This window comes from Delphinapterus leucas, chromosome 16, assembly GCF_059928025.1.
Source record: "Delphinapterus leucas isolate spDelLeu-1000000601 "Yukka" chromosome 16, BTC_Dleu_Yukka2, whole genome shotgun sequence".
In the NCBI taxonomy this organism is placed as follows: Eukaryota; Metazoa; Chordata; class Mammalia; order Artiodactyla; family Monodontidae; genus Delphinapterus; species Delphinapterus leucas.
Genome location: NC_143144.1, coordinates 77,788,789 through 77,812,450, shown reverse-complemented (window position 1 = coordinate 77,812,450; position 23,662 = coordinate 77,788,789). Strand labels below are relative to the sequence as shown.

The window sequence follows — 23,662 nt, the reverse complement described above, 5'->3', positions numbered from 1 at the left end:
CGGATGCAGGGAGTAAAGTACTACGCCTGGCACACTGCAAGTGCTGAGCAAATGTCTGACGAATGAACGCTGAAAAGAAATGAAAAATGGCAATTCCCAGAAAGGCAGAAAAGAGGCCAGCCTCAGGGCTGCAGTAACCTGGATCTTCCAGAGGGAGAGCGAGGCCATGCTCATGAAGCATGAACTTGTCCCGGGAGTGCCTGACATGCGGGCTGTCCCGGAGCTGCCACGGGCGCAGGGAAGCCTAGCCTCTGTGTGTCTCAGTGTCTGGCCAGCCCGGCCCGCCTGGTCCTGTTACCTTCTGCTCCAGCGTTCTTTCCAGAGCGTCCACGCGAAGCTGCTCCTTCCGCAGGCTTGCCTGGTATGCAGCCTGTTCCTGCTGGGCCTTGCCCCGGACCTGGGCGATCTCAGCGTTGGCCCTGCAGGAACGGCGCGGGGATGGGGTTCAGAAATGATCACCCTTCCTCGTAGATGCCTCCCGCTTTCCTCCTCCCAAATCTGGGTAGGGGGAACCCAACCACCCGGCTCCAGCTCTTTCTAATGGAGGCTGTAGCACAGGAGCCCATGAGAACCCCCATGCCCGTGATGCCGAGGTGCTTCCAGTGGGTACCCCGGAAATTACAACACACATCCCTTATTTATCAAAATGGATGCGAATGGAGAGCACGCTCTCATCTTGAACTGTATTGAAAAACACAGCTGCGTTAACCACCCTGCCCAAGCCGATGGCAGGGGTGCCGGGAGCTCCCAGCCTGCCTCGGCCGGGGCTGCCGAGGGGCCCTTGGGAGCAGACCCGGGGCGGGGACATTACCTGTCCAGCTTCTCCTCTGCGTGGACCTTCAGCGCCTGGTACCTCTGCTCTTCCTTCTTTACTCGGGACAGATACTCCTGCGCACATTTCTTCAGCACCTCTTCATTCTGACTCGACAGAGGACAGGGGTCGGCCCACAGAAGAAATGCCGAGGAGGGTTGGGAACCCCAAGCGCCCTGGGACGCGGGTGTGACCCCGGACAGCCAAGTCCGAGCGCCCCGGCCTGCAGGGAAGGCCTTCCCGAGCGGCCCGCAATCCTCCCAGCCCGCCCCACCTCCTCCGCCACACGCGTCCCTCCCGCTCTGCCCGTGAACATCAACACACCTTGCGGAAGCCCTCCAGGACCTCCTTCATCTTCTCGTATCTCCTGAAGAGATCGGCCAGAGATTTCTCCACCGAGTTCAGGTCGGCCAGGGCTTGCTCCTTCTCCAGGACCAGCTGCTGGACCGTCTGGTGGGAGACCGACTTCTCCCTCTGTTCATCCTCTGGCAGGAGACACGGGAACAAAATGATGGGGCCCATGGGCTCCGGACCTGGTCTCAGGGCTGGCTGAGGCCTCAGATGCAACTCAGCCTGACTAGTGAGCAATCTCAGACCTTGGCTTTTGGTTGAGACAGACCCACTCCCCCGAGCCCATCCAGCTCTAAAGGAACAAAACCCACGGGCGCAGCATCCCAGACCTGGGCCTGGGCAACATTAGATGGGATGGAAATGAACTAGCATTCTTTAACCTGATCAATGCAACCTTGGAGACCCTGGTGATTCTATTTGATTGTCCACAGCACACAGACTGATCCATAAGGTAAAAAAGAAAACGTTGCTACTGAATTTTGTGTTGGTCCAGATTAAAAGGTGTCGTAGATTGAGCTGTGAGGGAGGGAATCTCCCTTCTTAAGTGTTATTAAGCTAAAGAGATGGTCGTTAGAAAAGAAAAACGGTTTCCTCGTCCTTAAAACATCCCATGAACCCAAAGCCCACATAATCATGGCCCTGAAATTCTACTCCACACAAAAATGGACATTTCCTTTGATACAGCAGGTATCTTAACTCCCAGGAAAAGGGAGCTATTTCTGTCAAAGTGAGTTTCCCAGTTATGCACAAAAGAATTAAATTCTGCCCCAGTTCAGAGTGGCTGATCCTGGTGAAATGGACTGCTTGGTGGGCCACTGCAAGCGAATATGCCTGGAACCCCGTGAAAACCCCTCATATGGATGGGAACGGCTTTCTCTGGCCACTCTGTAGAAAAGCCCCTTGACCGCACAGCGCTCTATGCTTTGTATGCCAATCCATCATTGGTCTGGGTGGGCAAGGAACCACTTGCTCTGAACCGTCTGGAACTTTGCTGACAGCAGAGTGGCGGGGGTGAGGGGAAGCCCCACTCCGAGCTCCTGTCCTTCCTTGGCCCCAGGTCAGCTGGGAGGGGTGCCTGGGCCGCAGGATGGACAGCAGCTGTAAATGACGACACAGCCATGGTAAGAGCAGCGGCCAGTGTACCGGGCTCTTGCACGTGTCGGGCGCCAGACCGACTGTCATCTTGATTCAATGCTCCTAAGCCACTTCCAGGAAGTCCAAACCAGGTCACCCCACCCCAGGGGCTTCCCTCTGCCCTGGGATAAAATCCAAACCCCTGCCCCACACGCTCTGCTCTCAGCACTGCTGCGCCTCTGCTGGGAACCCCAGCCCGGAGCTTTCCGCCTCGCTCAGAGGCGCCGTCCCTGAGCCCGTGTAGGAGACGCCTCCTCTGAGGGGCCCAGTGCTGGCCACTCCGTATCGTGAAATCAGACGTGTGGGTGTGCACGTGTGTGTGTGTAGAAGGCACACTCCCTGGGAGCAGGGTCCTGAGTCTGTTCTGTCCGCTGCTCTGTCCCAGAACTAGGACAGTGCCCGACTCACAGGACACCTCAATACGCACTGTGCAGCCGGGCAGTGAATGAATGAGCACAGCCTTGCGGCAGATTTCTAGTATCCCTCCGACAGGAGAAGCCGAGTCACTTGTTCACTGGGGACGCAGCAGATCCAGATCCAAACCCAAGGCTGTGCTCGTAACTGCATCTCCACGTGAGCCCCTTAGGAATGGACCTGGAAGGATGTAGCTCCCTTAAAAGTGGGGAGATGGCGCTTCCCTGGTGGCGCAGTGGTTGAGAGTCCGCCTGCCGATGCAGGGGACACGGGTTCATGCCCCGGTCCGGGAGGATCCCACATGCCGTGGAGCGGCTGGGCCCGTGAGCCATGACCGCTGAGCCTGCGCGTCTGGAGCCTGTGCTCCGCAACGAGAGAGGCCACAACAGTGAGAGGCCCGCGTACCGCAAAAAAAAAAAAGTGAGGAGATGTTGCTTTGGGTTCTTTCCCCTTAGATTCCTGATAGATGGGCATCTTTCTGTATCCTGACGTCAGGCATGTTCTCGGGTGTGGGGAGGAAGGAAGAGCACGGAACAGGGGGCCACATTCTGGTTTCGGCTCCAGCCCTGACCATAAACTTGCTCTTAAGTCCTCCCTCGAGGTCTCAGGGCCTCATTTCCAAAATGAGGGGCTTCTCACACACAGATGGATGTGCCCACCCAGCAGGGTCTGATTCAGTCAGTCTGGGGTGGGGCCGAGGATCTGCATCTGTGACAAGGTCCCCAGCGATGCTGAGGCAGCTGGTCCAGGGACCACGTTTGGAGAACCACAGGCCCGGAAGATGCCTGAGGTCCTCATACCCTGCCTCTCAGAGATCCCGCTACCAGGGCAGAGGTGAAGACCCAGGAGCCAGAGTCTGAGAGCCCACATTCCAGACCTGGCTCTGAGACTTCCCAGCTGTGTGACCTTGGGCAGAGGTTTTCAGCTCTGTCCTCCACACCTGAAACAGGGGATCACAGTATTTATCTTATGGCATTTGGGAGAAGATTAAATATAAAGCCCTCAACACATAGTAAGAACCCAGTATCAGTGACCCGTTATCAGCAGCATCATTGCCTCCCCCCAACTGGTATGATGTCAAGTCGCAGTGACCCACGAAGGGGGAGCTTTTTAACATATGGCAAGAACAGAACCGCCAGCAATCTGTTTGCTACATCTAGACTCCTAAAAGAAAGGGCGTTACAAAATTCCACCAGTAACCAAATGCTTGTTTTTATTCTTTGAATTTTAGCTGCTTCCTTAGTTCTCGGCAAGCTGTACGATGCACATTCTGGGCTGGTTTTACGCCATGTATACATTTCACTTGGCTTGGTAAAGGAGCCATTTATCAAACGGAGTCCATCTGATTTCCTGGATCTGAGATTAGGCCGCCTCAGCTTCCTTTCCTCCCCCCATAACCCTTGTAAAAATAGAATTTCCCTGCTCCCGGGGGGAGACGGAGGAGGAGAGAATGCTGGAGGAGGAGAAAATGCTTCACACATCTTTTTTTTTTTTTTTTTGTAACTTACAAATGCTGCTAGGTGCTTCAAAGCAGGAAATCAGCTCAAGACGCAAGATGCTCTATAGACACAACAATAAAACAACGGCCCTGGAGATGTTCTGGCTTTTTCAGGCGGAAACACTATTAAACCATGTGGGGAATGCAGCCAAAACACAAAAGCAAAAGTAACAAAAATAGAAAAACAAACAAACAAATAAGGGTTGCAGTGGGCGGGTGTCAAATTAGGTGAAAAAGCATTTACTTACCAGGCTTGCCTGTTTGTTTTGCAAGCAAAGGGCAAGAAGCAACGGAAAATGGAAGCAAAACAGATAATCAGGGCAGTTGTTAGGAAAGCAGGAAAAAAAAAATCAATCGCAACAACCTGGAATGCAGAAAGCACAGAAATCCCTTTTTGTTCTGAATTCTCAATAGTCAATATTTGAACTTAATGAAACATATTCTCTTTAGTAACATATGGTGAGAACGGACTCTGATGACAGGACAGATGTCACACCGACATGGAGCATGTGTGAAGGTTAAACAGAGGTCAGGGAGCCAGGCTGGAGTCAAGGCTAGCGGAAGTTGGGTAGAAGCTGGTTTTAACTTCAAAATGCTATTACATTCACTCTGGGCCCTGAACTGCAAGCTCTCTGGGCCTGAGTTTCCCTTTCCATGAGGAACGGTGGGTGGGTGAGAGGAAATGGGACGAAAAATACGGGATCCAGATGAGACATATGGGTGTGTTTCCTGCCTCAAAAGAAGGCAGGTCCCGCCCAGAGCTACAGTGAGTTCCAGCCATGCCGCAGCCCCACACCATCCTCGGCAAGGACACAAGGACCCTGAAATCGACAGTGGCCCTAATCGGCGACCTGCAAGTGACTGATGGATGATACCCACAGGCATGCCACCTCTCGGATGAGAACAGCTCTGGGAAGGTGGGTGATGAACGGGACAGGAAGTGAGGATGGAGAGGGGGCGATGAGGAACAGACACACCATGAGGCGCCACCCCAAGTGACAGCACTGCTTCCAGCCAGGGACGCTGGGGAGGGGGTCTCGCAGAGCCACCCGCAGGGTGCTTAAACACCCCCAAAACAGGACAGTGCTCAGAGGGGCAATTTCACAGCTCTTGAAGAGAGGGGCTCTCAGGCCAAACACGCCAGGTCTCCTGGAGGGGGTGGGGATAGGGGGGTGGCTTGTGTGGCCTTAATCCCTGGAGTCAGGGTTCCACACGCTCCTCAGACTGTGTCTGAATTGAAAACACTGTTCTAGCTACTGTCGCCTGCAGTGTGGAAAGCATCAAAGTCCAGTACTCTGCCTGCCGCCCCGAGGGCAGGCCGCTGTGTCAACTGGAGACTCTGCCTGCCGCCCCGAGGGCAGGCCGCTGTGCCAACTGGAGACTCTGCCTGCCGCCCCGAGGACAGGCCGCTGTGTCAACTAGAGACTCTGACTCTGTCAGTTTTCAAGAGGGGATGTCTGCTCCTATCAAACCACCAGCTGAGCCAGAACATCTGGTTGCTCTGGGCGGCCTGCTGTCAGGACAAAGGCTCAGGTCCTCTTCAACACTGGCCTAAACGTCATCGTCAAAAGTAAAAGATAAAAATGTATGACTGAGACGCAGAAGGATGTTTCCAGATGAGCCATGTAGGTTTGAGTGACATTTTCACGTCCCAAGACTCCAGGATGTGGAAAGGTTGCCAAACAATGTGTATTGGAAGATATAAATCCTTCCTTCTGACCATTTTCAGCAGCAGTTTCAGTTCCAAGGGTTTTTTGTTTTTTTTTATCTCATCCATATGTATCCATATGTTATACCAATTTAACAGAGAGGTTTCATTTGATAGAAAGCATATACCATGAGGCTGATCCTTAAAAAAACCCCAATGGGCTTCCCCTTGAGCTCTGGGAGAAATGGTCTTTATTATAATAAACCAAAATTAAAGCTTTTTTGAATGGAAAGCACTCAATTGGAAGCTTCTTCACTGTTCCCAAGGCTGCGGTAATATTTACCTTGGGGCAAAAGCTAGAGGTGTGGTGTGACATATCCAAACGTTCGAGATGACGAGGGGTCACCTGCTAAAACAGCATCAAGCTGTGGTTTGCAGTAAGCTTATGTCCTTTGGAGTAAAATGTTTTTTAAAAAACTGCTATCATGGACCTAAGCAAATAAATAAATAAACAAAGATCCCACACCTCGCACCCAGAGTTATAACAGCATTTTTCAATGATGATCATCAGTGAAAAGACTTGGGCTTGGAACTTCTGCAAAAGGCCTTTTCTCACTTTTTCTTTAAAAAAAAAAAAAAGAGGGCTTCCCTGGTGGTGCAGTGGTTGAGAGTCCGCCCGCCGATGCAGGGGATGTGGGTTCGTGCCCCGGTCCGGGAAGATCCCACATGCCAGGGAGCGGCTGGGCCCGTGAGCCATGGCCGCTGAGCCTGCGCGTCCGGAACCTGTGCTCCGCAACGGGAGAGGCCACAACAGTGAGAGGCCCGCGTACCGCAAAAAAAAAAAAAAAAAAAAAAAAAAGAGCCAGGTGTGTATAACTTGTAACATGAGGCCTTCTTTTATTGTAGGCCAAAGTTATCTGTCAGTATTGGCTGCCAGGGATGCTGTGTTAAGATGGATTCTGAGGCAGTGTCCAACCTCAGTGAGAAACAGTGTTGTGACCAGTTAATAGGGACAGGCAGCTGGACTGCCACGTGCTCTACTGTCCTTGTTCTAGACCTCTGTGTAAAGGCCGAGTCAGGTATTTTTTCACTTCTGTCTAAACTAAATTAGGGTTTAGAGATTTGATTATAGAGATCTGATTCTCTCCCATGAGCAAAAAAATCACCCAAATATCCTAGTAACCAACCCAAATCTCTTTCCCCGTGAGGTGGGCCATCCTGGCTGAGTCAAATGGTGGCCATTGAAGTGACAGCCACGGCTTCCCACAGGCATGAATAATTCATGCTAAGGGACACATACGCTGACAGGTGTTTCCAGGAGGTCCCCAGACTCACTGATCTGGGGCAGAGCCACCTTCTGGGATGCTCTGGTCCCTCCCTAAAGGGCTTCATGCTCTAAGAGGAGCCTGAGAGGAACACACTCTGAGTCTCTACTTTCAAAACCCTCCCCATAGTTCAGAAATCTCAGGGCAGGCCTGAGCCCCCCACCAGTGAGGATACCCACCTATCATCTGGGCGATGGTCTTCTCATACTCGGCCACTATTTTCCTGTAAGAGAAGTGAAAATAGGTTGGAACTGTGACCACAGAATAGTTTTTAATTTCACGCGGGAGCCCATGTGCTGGATATCAACAGCCTGACCACTGTCTAAGAGGACAAGTCTTATGGGTCACAGGTGGCTCAGACTACTAGGGACCCCTCCAACCTCAGTCCTCTTCTTGTACACCCAAATAGGTTCATTTTCCTAGTGCAAGACTCTGATCAAATCACTCCCTTATACAAAACCTTCTGTGTCTCCCCTCTGCCCACTGAGAAAAAAAATAAGGCCAAACCTTCAGCCTGACAGTCGAAGCCTTCTGTCACCTGGGCCTGATCTTCATCAATCTTACCTCCTTCCATGCCATCTCGTGAACACAGCCGTTCAGTGAGAACAAATGATTTCTTGTCTGCCCTGAGCTTTCTCACCTCTATGGCCTTGCCCATGTTGTTCACTTCCCCCCTCTCTTTCCACCTGTCATAGTCTGTTTCTCAAGGGCCAATTCAAATGCTACCTCCTCCAGGAAGCCTTCCCTGATTTCTCCTTAGAACCCCATAACATTTTATCTGAATCTTCTTCCAAAACATACATCATAGTACTTGAGTGGAAGCTCCTCAAGGTCCAGGGACCACTTCTTAGTCACCTATGTTGTTGAGTGGGGGAGTGGCAGGAAACGAAACAGTAGCACTTCTTGGGTAGGCTCAATGAAGAGAAGCTGCACAAAAGCACTAAGATCCCTTGTTTATAGGATTAAAGGAAACTCTCAAAAAAGACTTGAGGGTTTCACCTACATTATCCAATCCACAAGAGAACCAAGAGTTACTAACCTCCAACAGATCTAGGACCTGATTGCAGCTGACCCTGCCTCTCCAAGCTGTGTGATTTGGCCAAGTCAGTAATGGACGCTGAGGGTTCAGCTTACTCCCTGGTACAGTGAGGATTACCTTAGACCTTGACTTTCGGGACTGGGGGGTGGGAATTAAATGAAGTTAAAAGCGACAGTGACAGCAGAACACACTCTTGCAAAGGCTTAAGGCCTTGCAGCTGCTGGGTGTCTGTCCCCGGCTTCTTGAACTTGGCCCCAAGGTCACTGCCTCACCCAAGGGCAGACCCACCACAAGAAAGGCAGCCACAACATGAGTGCACATGCATTCTCTCTCTGAATCCTACAGAGACACTTCATGTTTTCTGTGCTTAAACAACCCCTCCTGGCACCCCTGAATCACAAAACAGTGATGGATCTCTGAGGCTGCCCCATCTAAACCCACCACCACTGAGGGCAGAGGCGGGACCACAGCAAGTAAGGGACGTGTCCTTTCAGAAGTGCTAGGAGACTGGGGGCCAAAGAAGTGGTCTCCCTAGAACTGCTATACAGGGTCATTCAGGAACCTTTCCAGGATCCCAGGGCTACAAAGTGGCAGAGCAAGGATTCAAACCCAGGTATCAACTCTGGAGTCTTTGTTATAACCCTTCGGCTCCACTGCCTCCAGGCATTGTGGCTTACCCCCATTTTACAGATGAGGAAAGTTAGACACAGAGCTAAGAAACAGATTCAGAGAACCTGCTGTATAGCACAGGGAACTCTACTTGACTCCGCTGGACAGTAGAAACTCTAACAAAACATTGTAAAACAACTACATCACAATTTAAAAAGAAAGAAAGAAAAAGAAACAGACTCAGAAGCAGCTACAAAGCAGAGCCTGACTTCCACCTGGTCTGGCTCCAGAGGCTGACGTTTAGGGCACCAAAAACTAGTGCCTCTGTGCCAGCTGGTGACACTTGAAATCCCACCATACCAGTTAGCAAACAGCACTCCCTGGAGCCCCCAGAGGTACAATTTCTCCCAGGAAAGCAAAAGGAATCAGAGACAAGAACTTCCAGCCTCCCCGTATGTCCTGCCTCCACCTTGAGTGCAGACAAAAAACCAAAGCCACCCGGTTCCCTCCCCAACTGCCCCTTAGCCAAAAAAAAAAGATAAAAGAGATTTTAAAATAATGCAACTACAGGGCCTCAGTTTGAATGTGAAATAGCGCTAAGATTAAGCTCCAGAAGTGATCACAAAAACTGTCAGCAGAAAGATGGAACTAACAGAAGAATTTTCAGGAAGATACTATTTGACCTAGAAAATGGGATATGATCACCTAAACATTTGCTCATTACTTAAAACGGTAGCCAGGAACATGATTTTGATAATTAGCTAACAGCACTACTGCAATGAAGTGTACTAAAAATGTACAAATTCTTCGACCAATGTTTAAAAATGCATTCATTCTCTTATTCCCACACTTTGAGACTTTAAAATGAAGCCTATTATGTATTCTTGGCACACTGCCAGACCTTCTGTCTTGTTAAAATGATTGTGCTCGAATCCGTATCTTCTCTTGCAATTGCCTCAGCTCCTGCTGAAGAAAGGCAGGTGTGTGGAGAATGAACTATGTCCCCTCCACCCCTCCACCCCGCCACGAGCAGTTCTTAGACCCGCAGCATCTAGAGCCCGGACAAGACGTGCTAACCTGGGACGGTCAGAGCAGAGGTTTGGGCCAAAATTGCTTTAAAAATGCCACTTACAATACAGTTTTAAAAGTCACATCCCAAGGGTAAATTCTAGCCCCAGAGATGGTTTCTTCGTTTCTAAGAAGATGATGAATTGAGAAAGGAAATAAAGGGGAAAGGGCACGTGAGGCGTGAGAGCAAGAGGCAGGCTGCTGGGTACGGTGGAAAGAGCTTGGCTTTCAGAGTCAGAAAGGTGGATTCAAATCCATGTTCTTGTTAACTAGAAGCTCCAGGGCCTCCGTCAAGTCACCTAACCTCTCTGCGCCTTCGAGCGGGGCTGACCGTCCCCTCGACAGCTGTGGGGAGAAACAGGCTGTGTGTCTCCAGCCAAAAGCACAGTGCTTGGCACACGGCAGGTACTTACCGCGTGGTAGCTGTCATACTTCTAGGACAATAGGCAGCAAATGAAAATAAATCACTCAGGCGACATTTGGGAGACACCCTCAATGTTTATCAATTGAGACTGGTGAAATTAATTATGTGAGACCCTTAAAAGGACTGTCAAGCACCTGTTGAACAATAAGGTCAAGATGTATAAAAAATCTGTCCAAGTTACGCTAAGTTAAAGAAGAGTGTAGGGTAATGTACATCTCTACACTCCACTTCTGAAGAAAAATGGAGGCTACATAGATACCTTAACACATTTGGGATCAGAAATGGAAAATTCTGGGAAGGATACACCAGAAATGGTGCATAGTAGGTCCCTGAAGGGTGTGGAACCAGAGGCTGAGTGGGAAGCAGATGTGTTTCTCCTTGTACATATATTTATTTGATTGCATTATGTGACTCGTGGTATTTTAATAATAGTAATACACTAAGAATACTGTGAAAATACAAACCTTGTGGAATAACGGGTAACTTCTATAGAGGACACTGTTCGTGGGCCATACCAGCTCCAGCTGTTATCAAACCACAGGTAAGCATCCCCCCGGTACCAGGAAGCCCGAGCATCACAACTGACCTCATTTCCATCACTTCCCGCCTGCTTTCTTCATATTTATCTTTCCAGTCCGAGACCTCTCTCTCCTTGGTTATGATCTAGTATCAGGGAGAAGAAGAGGAAGGAGGTTAGTCCCAGCTGAGTCAATTCAGATCTGAGCAATTCATACACCAAGACAAGGAAACACTAAATAAATATGGAATTAAAACCTGCTACACCAAATAATTGTATTTAGAGAATTTCCTCGAGCATGAGATAGAAATAAGCCAAACGTGAGACTTTCACAATGTCCACAGAGAGCAACTAAAAGGCATGTGCTTTTTTGTTATAACTCGAACGAGGCCCTAAAAGCTCATTAAACAATAGTGTCAGGCTTCCCTGGTGGCGCAGTGGTTGAGAGTCCGCCTGACGACGCAGGGGACACGGGTTTGTGCCCCGGTCCGGGAAGATCCCACGTGCCGCGGAGCAGCTAGGTCCGTGAGCCATGGCTGCTGAGCCTGTGCGTCCGGAGCCTGTGCTCCGCAACAGGAGAGGCCACAACAGTGAGGGCCCGCGTACCACAAAAAAAAAACCAAAAAACAAAAAACCCCAAAAAACCCAATAGTGTCCAAGATCAAAACCCACGGTTTGCCGCCTGTCTCTGCCTGCAGTGGTCAGAGAAGAAAGTCTGTGTCCAGAGATGCTGGCTTTGTGGGACATGGGTACATACATTTATTTACAAATGGCAGAACCCGGAGCTTTTCCCAGGGCACCCAGAGCTGGCCTTGCCTTCTCTGAGCCACACACACGCCACAGTACCTCTGCCCTGGCAATCTGGAGGGCGGAGTCCAGGTCAGGCTGCTGGAACAGAAGGCCTGTGGGTTTCTCTACCTCGGCCGTCCCGATGCGGGAATACAAGGCTGTTTTGGAGATGGTGACGTCTGTTGGGTGAGCAGCTTCTCTCTGTGGAATGGTTTTTAATTTTAAAAAGTTAACATTAATCTTATGACAAAGAGAATTGCATTCATCCTCTCATGAACGGGTCAGTTGTATGGTTTTGAAACAAAGAACACCAAAAGTATGAGAAAATGCTAAGACTAATGAATGGGGAAATGCCGGATACAATCTACGGAAATCTATCATTCTGCACCTGCACCGGCTGACAAAGGGTCTAATGGCGGACGCCTCCCCAGCTCCCAGGCCCTGGAGTCAAGCACGTCTGGTGCCCGTTTATCACTGCCATTTATGAGCCGCAGAGGCATTTAGGCACAGCGCATAAGAACCAAGGCCATCTTCCAGCAGGTTCCACTTCCAAAATAAAAGCCTGACGGTGAACAATGTTGAATTCTACTCTATGTTTTCCCAGTTTTGAGTAACCACCGATCTGATCATTTTTGTAAGACTTGTCCACATTTCAACGTAGGGGACATTGGTTAGCTCTGTTTGAAAGGATATAATTCACACAAAGCTTAAGGCCTACCATGGCTCTCAACCAACATCACCTTCAACGAGCTAGTTTCTGGGTGCCAAAAGGTAAGCGGTACGTTGGAGTTACAGCATCAGCGGGAAAATTGAAAACTGGATCACTGACGACATCCACCTGTGCCGATAAGCCCCTCGATGAGTGGTGTGATTCCCTGCCCCCACGACTGACACTGGACAGTCACAAGCCTCCTGGGAGGGAGGAGAGGTCTGTGCTGACTCTTCCTCCCTTTGCACAAATGCTCAGCCATTTCCAACACACCCGAAACGCAGCATTAGGAGCGCCGTCAACCAGTGCAGCGGGGTTGTCAATCTAGTTCTACTGCAAAAGAAATGTCAAGCCAATCACACTCTCAGTCCTATTCATTAACCTCCTGGCCCGTCGTGGTTGCCAAGGCAAACCTCCACCCTGGTTACTAGAGTCCACCTGGACGTGAAGCAATGGGGGTGTAATGGGCGGAGGGCCACTGCTTTTTCTTTGGGAAATTTATGAGAAGAGATGGAGCCGTGAACAGAACACCACAGTGTAGAAGTGAGAGAGAGATGTGGGAAAGGATCGGTGAGGACTTATCTTGTAGATGGAAGCAGAGGAGATGAAAGAACCAATGGTAACTGGGAAGGGGGTGACCCGAAGGTGCTTGGGCAGAATTTCTCTCCTCAATCTCGGGAACAGGCATGGCTACCCTACTGTGGCCTCAGAGGCAATGAACTTGTGACAGCTTAGAAAATGCAGGTGGAAGCTTAATGGATAGGACTGGAGGTCACCGAGTTAGGACCAGTTAGTTGTACACATGCACGATGAACTAAGTGGTTTAGGCTGTCCTGGAAGCGAGCGTCTGCTGCGTGGGTGTCACTACCCCTGCCTGGCCTTGAGTATCTGGGCTAACTCTCACATGGGACCCAGAATGACCACTGCTGGTCAGAAGGGAGTACCAGACCCAGGGACACGCCCACCTGTCAAGTGGGATGCCAGGATCTTCGGTGACAGGACATTTGAGCAGAACACAAGTTTAAAGCCCTCAGGAGCAGGCAGGCTGACCTCTCTGAAGAGGTTCTCCAGACCACAGGGCAGAGCCTCTCCCACGTAGGCATTAATCTCTGATGTCTGAGATGTTTTCAAGGTTCTACTTGTCAAATGGGAAACTTCTCAGGAAGTAAATAGAAAATTATACCTAGACACCAAGACTCAGTATTTACATTTATCGAGAAAGTTCAAACACACAAAATTCTGAAGAGGATTTTTAAAAAACCTGTTCCTGTCACAGTTAAGTAAAATAATGTATTCTTTGAAAAAAATCAGAATAACATTTCAAAATGGAAAGAACCTTAGATACCGTCCAACTCATCCTGGTCCCTCTGATGATGAAAAAATTGAGGATCTAAATAAGATTTGGCCAAATCGTTTCCCAGAATGAGATTCAATTCTGACCCAAAATAAACCAGCTCTCTAAAGTGCAAGAGAAAATGAATTAAAACTAACTTTATCATACTGGGCAGAAACAAAATATGACCAGTGCAGGAATTAATGATCTTTAAGCTGCCTAATGTCCTTTGTAAAACAAGGAAGGGGGTGAAAAATAAACAAAATAAGGAGCTTTCTAAGGAAATGCAAATGGTTACTACCAGATACAGTAATTCACTACCACCGGTCATCCTGGCCACCTGGTGTTTTCAATAAAGAAACATGATGACTTAAGAATCCATTTGAATTACTACCGGAGTATCTGCAGGTTAATGCAATTCAAGGTACACACCCTGGTTTTCTCTTACAACCAAGAACTGTTTTTAACTGAAATTAATAGGTTTGTCTCTTGATGATATTTTAAGATCAGACTTAGATTAAGCTTTGTTTCTCCCACATAACCTCCCACTTGCGACTTTAGAGGAACCAAAAAGCCACCAGAATCACAAATTAAGATGTGAAGTGGCCACGACTCAGACTGCACGGGACCAACGTCCAACCTCTCAATCCACTCCCTCAAATCTTGGTCCCTGCGGGGACCCCTGGGGCACTGTCGCCTGGATCAGGCCTGCAGACCTCATGCCTGGGGTCCTTCTGGCCTTGCAGCCAGGGGCTGGGGGTCTTGTCGCTCAGCCAGGCTCACAATCCTCCTGGTGTCCAACCCGCTGTTGCCAGGCTCAGGGGAAGCTGCCATGTCTTGGACCAAAGCAGGATCGCTTTGGTCCCCGGAAACCAGGTGGGAAGCAGTGAGAAGGCGCAGGGGTAGGGCCCAAAAGCCGAGATCAGGTCATGGACCAAGCTCATGGAGCGTGGATACAGGCTGGGTGCTTGGGGGGTGATGGGGCCACGTGGCGCCAGGTGGGGCAGAGAGCAGCCTCACCCCGGTGCCGCCCCATCCAAATCTGACAAGGGGCGGGTCTCAAGTTCAGGATGGCAAACAAAACGAAGGCACTTGATACGTGCCCTTACTCCACTCCCCACAGGAGGCGCCACCAGTACCAACCGGCCTCTCCTTCCCACTGGGTCAAGACATGGCCTCAGACCTCAACACAGGCTGCAGACGAAAACCACAAATTCTTGAAACTGGCAAATAAGCTGAAACCCACGTGCCAGCCCTTTGTCACTGCCCTTCAGACTGTTCTTGCGGGTTTCGGGTATCACCTGGTTAAATGGCCGGGGTGGGTGGTTTCCGGACACAGAAGGAGAAAAGGCAGCTATGCTATCAGGCCGTTCACCAATCATACAGTTGCCCCAGACCTGATTCCTTCTCCCACTGATACTGCGACAACCCAGGCATCTTCCTTTATGGGCCAGGACTCCTGGAGGAATCACATACTGAAGATTAATACCCTTTCCCTCCCAGGGGAGCTGTTTCTAGGACCTCCTCCGGTCCCAAAGCTTGCCATTTGTATGATCCTTGTTCCTATGTTACCCAGACACATCCTTCCTTCTTTATATAGGGTCCCCCCTAATCCCACAAGGCCAGATACTGGACCATACCCAGTATCTGTTATACACACAAATTAAATCCATCCCTGTGCCCTGCAGCCCTTGGAAAGCCATACAGATGGAACGCTTACGTTCTATCCACCCTGGTTTAGTGGTGAATCCAGGGCTGCTGCACCTCACAGCCAGTGACCTGGTCAGATCCCCCGCAGGAGGACACAACCGAATTCAGTTCCACCAGAAGTGTGTGGAAAGAAAACAGTAAGGGGTCTGACACCCCAGCCCCTGTGGAGTTTCCCTCGTTTCTAACATTTTCTAATGAGACAGGAAACCGCACAGCAGTGCCTGGAAGGCTGGCTTTGCTGGCCCTCAGTCTGAAGGGAAACGTCGAGTGAAGCTGCTCACAGGAGTGACCAGAAATCACCCCCATCATATTTCATGACGTTTTTCATCCCCTCAGTATGAGTTTTTTTCATTCCAAGTGATTTCATTTTGTGTTAGCAACAGTTTAAGAGCATGCTGCCAGAAACACTGGGCTAGGTCACCTGCAGCTGAGACATATGAGCAGAAAAAAGAACAAATTGGATACACAGCTGCTGTCTTCTCTTTCTATATATCAGCAGTTTCCAATGCGCTAAGGGGCAATCAAGCATCTCACCAGCAAGAAACCCACAGAAACCTAATTGGGTTCAGGTAAATGGACCACCCTAGGTCTGGTGAGCTACAGAAAAGAACATCTATTTTCCATGGGCCAGCGTCACTAGATTAATATACTTCTTACAAAAGTGGTACAAGTTCCTATGGTAGAGAAAAATGTTCCTCATACTCCAAGACACTTCTACCCCTATGGAATAATTCTTTTAACACGCCCTTCTGGAATACATAAGGAGGGAGCGGGGGGCTGTCTCTCCAAACCACACTCAGTAGACTCAGGTGACAGTATTTTCTCAATCAAAATCGGGACACATGGTCTGAGAACAGGCTTAAACTGACGGGAAGTCAACTGCTGGCCGTCTCTGAGAAGTAGGCACGGGTATCAGGCAGTCCTGAACACTTTATACTCAACTGGAACCACTGAGAACATGCTCAATTCTGCCTCAGACTTCTGGACAGGAATAAACTGTATTTATAGTGACCAAACGTCAAGCAATTCATTCTGTGTTTAAGCCACTACCCAAGGACATCAAGAAATAAATCTAACAGGGAAAAAATCCTTACTGCTTAATGCATTCTAAAAATCTCATTTTTACGGAAATTAAACCCAAGTGTATGGGTTGGCCACAAGAACAAAGACATCAGCAACTGGTGTTTACATTCCTGTAAACACCTGATGTCCCCAGTCTGGACACCCATGGGATGACCTTCTTCTCTCACTGAGAGATGTCTCTGGAAAGGGGTCCCCATTTGGTTCCAGGGAAACCACATGTGGGGGACCCACAGGGCAGGGCCAGCAGGTGAACTCCTGATCCTGTCCCAAGGACAAGTGACGGGAGAGAGCACGGGCCCCTCTGCCAAGTAAGCTGTTACTTGAGATGTACAGGCAACAAGCTCCCAGGCTCCCAGATGTACAGGCAACTCTCCCAGCTTCCCAGGCTCCGTTTTCCACATCTGTAAAATGGGACCTGGACCCGCTGTCTGAAGAGAGATGTTGGGAGAGTCTCATCAGGTAACAAGAGGCACAAGTGAAGGTCACCTCCCAGCAGCTTTCATTGATCGTATGCCTACTGTGTGCTAGGCTCTCTGCACGGCACTTACTGTCCTCACAGCAACGTGCAAACTCGCTGCTATTAGCCTCTTGTCACAGATGGAAAAACTGAGGCTCAGAGAGGCTCACCAACTGGTTCAGGGCCACAGGGCACACTGGGGCCCAGTCCTGGTCTCACAGCCCAGGTTCACCGGGCTGCCAACTGGGGGTGGGGTGTGGGAGAGGGAATGAGGCGGATCCTCAGAGGCCAGGCGCACCCGTCAGCCCTGGGGGTGGGCTGAACCTCCCTGGACCACGCTCCATCGTGCGTGTCATCAGCGACACGTTCCAGTTGTTAAGAAAAATGACTCCAAACTTGGAAGCCAGCAAAACAATTTCTGCAGGTCTTGTCAATATCACACTCTGCTCTAGAGAAGGGCTGGCCAATTACGGCGATGGCTCAAGTGGCCCGTTGCCCTTTTCTGTAAAAAGGGTCTTCCCGGAGCCCGCCACACCCATTCATCCACGTGTGGTCCGGTGCTGCTTTAGCAGAGCTTGGTGCCAGAGCTGAGTTAGTTGTTACAGAGATCAAATAGACGCCTACAAAACCTGAAATATTTACGCTCTCCCGGTGCAGAAAGAGACTGCTTTTCTGTAATCCTCTTGACCCTGGCCTAAGGGTCATCTGACATCTCAGGAAGGTCTCGTTTTCACCTATTCACTATTGACTGGGATCCGGTCTCAGTAAGATTAGATGTTAACTTGTAGAAAATAGAAAAGGTGCAAATTATTTTTTATTAGTAGCGAAGCAAATGATTTCTATAGGAAGAAAAAAGAACCTCAAAGGTTATGAATTATCTGTCCTGTTTAACTAGTATTAACCTGTTTTGTATCTAACTTTGCAATCTTATTCCAGCCTCCTTACCCCACTGACTGGACATCGGTTTCTCGTATTTTCCTCCATTCAACAAGCTTTACCATCCTGCTGGTGTGTTCAGTGTGTACTTATGCACAAATTACACTTTTAGCTTTTTGGAAAATCATACTTTGTCGAACACCTGCCTGGCCATGGTTAGCAAAGAAGCTTCTGGACCACACAACATTCTCAAGAGGCAGCACACGGCAGCAGCAAACCGGTACCTTGGTGTCCTGGCGGCTACGGGAAGCCAGGGTGATCTGCCTGGCCAGCTTCAGGGCTTCTATCCGCATGATGGCAAACTCTAACTCCTCCTGCCGGAGGGGTGGGAAATGAGCAGACCGCAGGGGAAATGCATCGAGACAGGACGGAAATGTTTTCCACATCCAAGAAACGAATGTGCCACGTGAATGTGTCATGACAGGTACTCGGGGAAACATACGCGCTGGCTTTCTTTCACAATTAACACCTCAGCAGATCATGAAATAAGTGTCTCATTTCCTTTTTTTTTTTTAAATCACCATTTGGGATGTCTGGCGGGAAGTATTACGCAAATACGAAATAATTTTTAAAATGGGATCAGAATTTTTAGTGCACTGTTCTTTCAATTTCTCTCCTTTTGTTCATTTCCTGTCAAGTCAGCCAACAATTTCCACAAGCGGATTTGCATATCTCAAATGACTATTAACAATCTCTCTTAAGTTTTTGCTCTGAACATCCCAGTCTAGAGGGTATCAAATTGAGCTGTCAAATTTAAAGCACAGACTGTAGACAATTGTTTTGGTGCCAGATACAAGACCTGAGTCCAGATGTTATCTCAACAGGGGTCTGAGATAACCTTGTATACATAAACAGCCTGGCTCCATGGTGAGCTAATACCCTTGGTTCCATGAATAAATCAGAGAAACTGCTTTTGGGGCTATCAAAACTTCTAAAAAATGACTGCTTCGGTCCATTTTCCAAATTGAAATACAAATGGTTTGTTCCACATGTAATGGCACGATTTATAGCACTCTGGCGTCCTGGGTAAAGAACACCACATATATCTGTCTTTGAGGGGAAGCTATTCCATCTGGAACATTCTCAGCAATGCTCCATTAAATCCTGCCTCATTGCATTTGGAGTTCGGAGGTTCATTCTCTACTGAGGTTTTGACAAACTCCCCAAAGGTCACACGTGGGCTACAAACCTGAAGTTTCTGAGCAAATACTGGGGGGTTCTTTTCTGCTAAGTCGGGTTCCAGATAGTCAAGCGCACCACAGAGAGAGGCTGGATGAGCTAGCCTGCTGAGGAGGGCATCAGCAGAGGCAAAGGAGCCCTCAGGAGCTGTCTGAAGGCCGGCAGAGGACACAGAGGAAAAATAGAGGAGAGCAGAGTGATATCGGTTCCAAGCAAGGACCACCCATCTATTGGCTGGACATCTCTGCCTTAAGGCTGAAGAGAGTATCAGTTAGGTGCCAATACTTCCCTTTTCATCTGGACTAATTCCCACATGCTGATCATGGGCATCGTGAGATCGGCAGGCCCAACCCGCTCCCCAAAAGCACAGCCTTAGGTGCCCTCTCCACCCCCATGTCACCCTCACTCCATAACCAGTTGCTAGGAGGAAAGCTACCCTTTACTTATTTACTTGAAAACCTCAGTGGGTAGGAGACAAGGTAGGTGATGGGGTTTCTAAATGTAAGTCATCAAGAACATACTTTCCATTGTAAACATCCAAAGGAAGGTTTGGTAAAGGTCATTTTCTAAATAATGGAAAGATGACCTCAAACTGGTAGATCAGAAAGACTTCAAAATCAGAAGGCAAAGGTTGCAGAAGTTGAATCACGCATGAGTCCTTCATAGTATCTATTTGAGAGACAGCCTAGGTCCCGTCTGGACTCTCTTTTTGCTCACTATTATTTTCCCAGTATCCACCTGCCAGACATACAGTAGGTGCTAAATAAATACTTGATGCGTGAGATAAATGAATGTCTACTAATCTGGAGCAATAAAGCAACACGCCAAGTCAATGGCCTCATACCCTCTTGGGGATTGCTAGGGGGAAGTAAAAAAAGAAAAATAGAATTGGCCAGGAGGGTGATCAATTTTAGACGTGTGGGGCGCATGGGTGAGGCCTTCAGCTCAGGTCTATTCGCTCTGCAGGTCCCACAGGGGTTGGGAGGGAAGAGGTATAAGTCCTGGTCTATAGACAGGAGGGACTTCCCATCACCAAAGCCCAGGAGAACCAACTGTTCCTCGAAAGGAGAGTGTTTCCTGATCTACCATACTCTGCCCTCTGCCAAAGAGGACAGAGAAGCAGGGTACAGACTGATGGCAGCTCAAAAACCAACAGTCCAGCCCGAAGGGGCTAGAAGTGGAAAATGAATAACCCTGAAGGCCAGTAAAGCACTTAGGTGAGAACCGCAAAACCACACTGGTGAGGACGGAGAGACCTTCTCTCATCATTATGGGGTGGGGTCTCCTAGGCTGGCTTCTCTGGCGGGATAGGGGGATAGGGACCCACATCAGGTCCCAGGGGAGTGTTGCTCTGAAGGCCTGGCCCAAGTGGTCATAGAACCCAGCTGACCCAGGGCTCACCCGCAGTGATCTCGGGCCCCTCCAACCCCACTTACAATTTCGATCACTTCTGATGTGGTGCCCAAGGCCATGGCCTCCAGCTCTTTCTGGGAGGATTTCTCTGGCACCTGCAAGTGTGGCTCCTGGCTGGGGGCCAGCCCTCGTGCAACGGGATGCTGGATCTTTGCCCCGGCGTTCACGAGGGCTTCAGTCTCCTCAAAACTTGAGCTAAGGAAGCAAAGCGCATCTTTAGAGGTTGCACTGGAAATCCCACTGAAATTAGCCAGGATGACCCAACTAACACAGCAAGCGATCCTAGACTTCCAAGGTTATATTCCCTGAGGAAAACGGGCAGGTCTTAGGTGACCAAGGGGTCCGTTGGCTGCATAGAGGGTGGTCCAGCCCCACGTAAGAGCCTGCTGACAACGGACAGCCAGAAGCACAGATGCCATTGGCTAAGGGTACGAGCTCTGGAGTTAGCAGACTGCCAACCCCTTGGCTGTGCACCTTGGCGGGAGGGATTAGGTACTGTAACTGTGAAGATCGAGTGAGATGCTGCCTGCACCTAAAGCACCAGTCATAAGGCGCCATTACTGCTGTTACAATAACATCATCACCTCATTCCCACCACCCTGAGCAGATTCCGGAGTAGGTATGGGAAGTCACAGCAAGAGCGTTCACCCCTACTCAGTGAAAGCAGCAGGTAGGAGAGCACAGGAAGGTCCCAATGTTAGCATGATACCCCCCCCACCCAATCCAGCACCACACAGCTCAGAACAGGAGCCTGACAAATGCTTACATTCACATCCATATGAACAATAAACGTTTATCAGAACTTCATTTGTGCCAGGCCCTGCGACAAGTGCTTTCCTTACAGCATCTCAGTTTACTCCTCCTTTTGGCTATTTGAACAGGTACCCCTACCCCTATCCCAAGTGGCACCTCAATTCATCTTCAAAAAATCCCTACAGGATCAAATTTATTATTACTCTCACTTTACACGTGAGGAAACTGCAGCCCAGGAGGGTCAAGTAACTCGCATCAGGTCATACAACCAGTAGGGGTTGGGAGTGGGATTCGGGCACTGAATGCTGAGGCGTCCTGCCTCCCCACGGGACAAATTACACAATAAAGCGGCATGCACCGGCAGGTGATGGGAGGGGCTCACGCTCTCAGCAGTTAAAGGGTGCTACCTTAGTCCAAAGGGCAGCCCATGACAAACCCACTGCATCTGTGCCCGTGTGGACACAGGGAGATGGGATTGTGGGCTGCCTGAGTGTGTGCAAATGAATGGGGGTCAGGGGAGCAGGACAGGTACTCAGAGGCCTGGGACCTCCGCCCCGGGGTGTAACTCTCTCAACATGGAAGTCGTACCCTGAACACGGCGTCGGGGACTCCGACATCCGGACGGGGGGAGACTTGACCGGGCTCTCCTGAGAAGTGTCAAACATAAGGTACAAGGCCTGCTTCTTCGGGGCGTCGTCGTCCTGCTGCAGGGATCAAAGTGACACGTCAGCTCGGATGCAGTGGCCTAAACACGCTACAGAGACGAAAACCAGAGCGCTCTTCAATGGGGACAGATAACTCATCAGGGAGAAGCCTTCATTTCTCTCCAGCCACCCGGAAGAGAGGAGAAAGCAGCGCTGGCTAAGAGACAGGAGAGGAGGACCGGAGGGAAGAGGAAAGTGTAGGAAGAAAGTGGGACCGCCTGCAGTTGGGAACATTTCCAGGGGGGACTGCAATGGTGTTGGTGTGCTACATGCTGCTCAGCCCATCGGCATTTAGGGGCCATCCTCTCTGGATGGGCAACCATGCTGGCCACCGAGGATAAACAGAGGGGTAGGCGAGACCCCCATCCGGGCGTGGCCCACAGTTGAATGGTGGAGACGGACATGATGCCCCATTGTGATGAGCGCCACCATCAAGGTTCACTGACTTACAGCAGATGTGGTTTAGAAGCAGCAACACCCCATCTATGAATGATGCAAAGAAAGATAGATAAGAGCAACGTGTCCGGGCTGCTGAGTGTCGCACAAGCCCTCCTCCTGGGCATCTCCACACCTCTGGGGGCATCTCTGGACGACAGCAGCACAAGAGGTCATGTCCAGGACCAAGTGCCCCAGCAGCAGCACATGTTAATAAGCCAGGGAAGACAGGTGCCCATCATGACAACTCAAAACGAAAAGAGATGGGGGAAAGGCTTACTGCCCAAAGGGACAATTTTCAGTTCTAGGAAGCAATTAATCTGAAGAAACCAGATAACGGTACACCTTAGACACCACCAAACCACTCCCTCCACCTGTTTTAAAAGAAATCTCTTGACGAGTTCCTTCTCAGTCTAGGAAGTAATTCTGCAGGGAGCCTAACAGCATCCTATCATTTTTCTCACTGAAAATGGCATCTGAAGTGGATTGAGACAAACCTCAACTCCCCCAGCCCCAGTTCACCAATCTGACAGGGTGGGAGAGCAAGTTCCCTGCTGGCTGAAGGCAGAAGAACTTACAGGTAAGGAGGAACCAATTTTCTCCATATATTCGATTTCATAGGAGTTTCTGTAATCCAACTCTGCAAAAGAAACAGAAGGAGAGGTGAGTGCCAGAGCGGGGAGGGGGAGTGAAGAGTTTGGGGCTGGGCAGGTGGGGTCCGGAACAAGGCTTTAAGCTTTCTGAGAATGTCCACTGACTGAGATTTCTGATATGGTCAAAAGGGGAGGCTCGGCTCAGCTATTTTCAGACAACTGGTAAACCCCTTACCGTAAAGGGGCTTCCGCCATTTGGGAGCCTGAGAGAGTTCCAAGAGAATTAAATGTCATGACCAAGCACAGATTTGACTGGGGAAAGATCTGAGCATTTTGCACAGAGTTTTCAGATCAGACAGTGTGTACACTGTGGGTGCTGCTTTTCTCTGCAAGTCTCACGTGCGATACACGGAACCTTCCCAAGTCCTGGTGACATTTTGGAACTGGACCCACAGTTGCCCATCCAGTTGTCGGAAGCAAGGGAAGAACAGTGCTGCTGTAAGAGAAGCTTTGTGAGTTGTCTAGAATGCTTCCCAAAATTTTTCCAGTGCCAACAGGGCCGGTCCAAATCAAATGTTCAGCTGCAAAGACTATTAAAGTCCAATCTGATGGAAAGATGACCTATTTCAAATTGACCGGAGACTTCAGGGTGCAAAGAAAACTCCAGATACTCTCACTGGATACCTGATCACAGGAATGGAGACAGTTTTCTGGATTAACAACCAGAAGG

The 23,662-nt window shown here is 49.7% G+C and overlaps 1 protein-coding gene across 2 annotated transcripts in view; it reads right to left on the bottom strand.

The window, feature by feature from the left end:
* Positions 1-23,662, bottom strand: part of LOC111172237 (transforming acidic coiled-coil-containing protein 2) — a 76,889-nt gene that overhangs the window by 2,988 nt on the left and 50,239 nt on the right. Inside the window, exons 6-16 of one of the 2 annotated variants that reach the window (XM_022568554.3) lie at positions 22,918-22,979; positions 21,789-21,904; positions 20,471-20,642; positions 19,045-19,185; positions 18,080-18,169; positions 11,685-11,828; positions 10,908-10,984; positions 7,361-7,404; positions 1,136-1,296; positions 812-918; positions 299-419 (exon numbers count right to left, since the gene is read on the bottom strand). In XM_022568554.3, coding sequence (XP_022424262.2) covers positions 299-419; positions 812-918; positions 1,136-1,296; positions 7,361-7,404; positions 10,908-10,984; positions 11,685-11,828; positions 18,080-18,169; positions 19,045-19,185; positions 20,471-20,642; positions 21,789-21,904; positions 22,918-22,979 — 1,235 coding nt within the window. The remainder of the gene's footprint in view (positions 1-298; positions 420-811; positions 919-1,135; positions 1,297-7,360; positions 7,405-10,907; positions 10,985-11,684; positions 11,829-18,079; positions 18,170-19,044; positions 19,186-20,470; positions 20,643-21,788; positions 21,905-22,917; positions 22,980-23,662) is intronic. The other variant, XM_022568550.3, reaches the window with a different exon arrangement.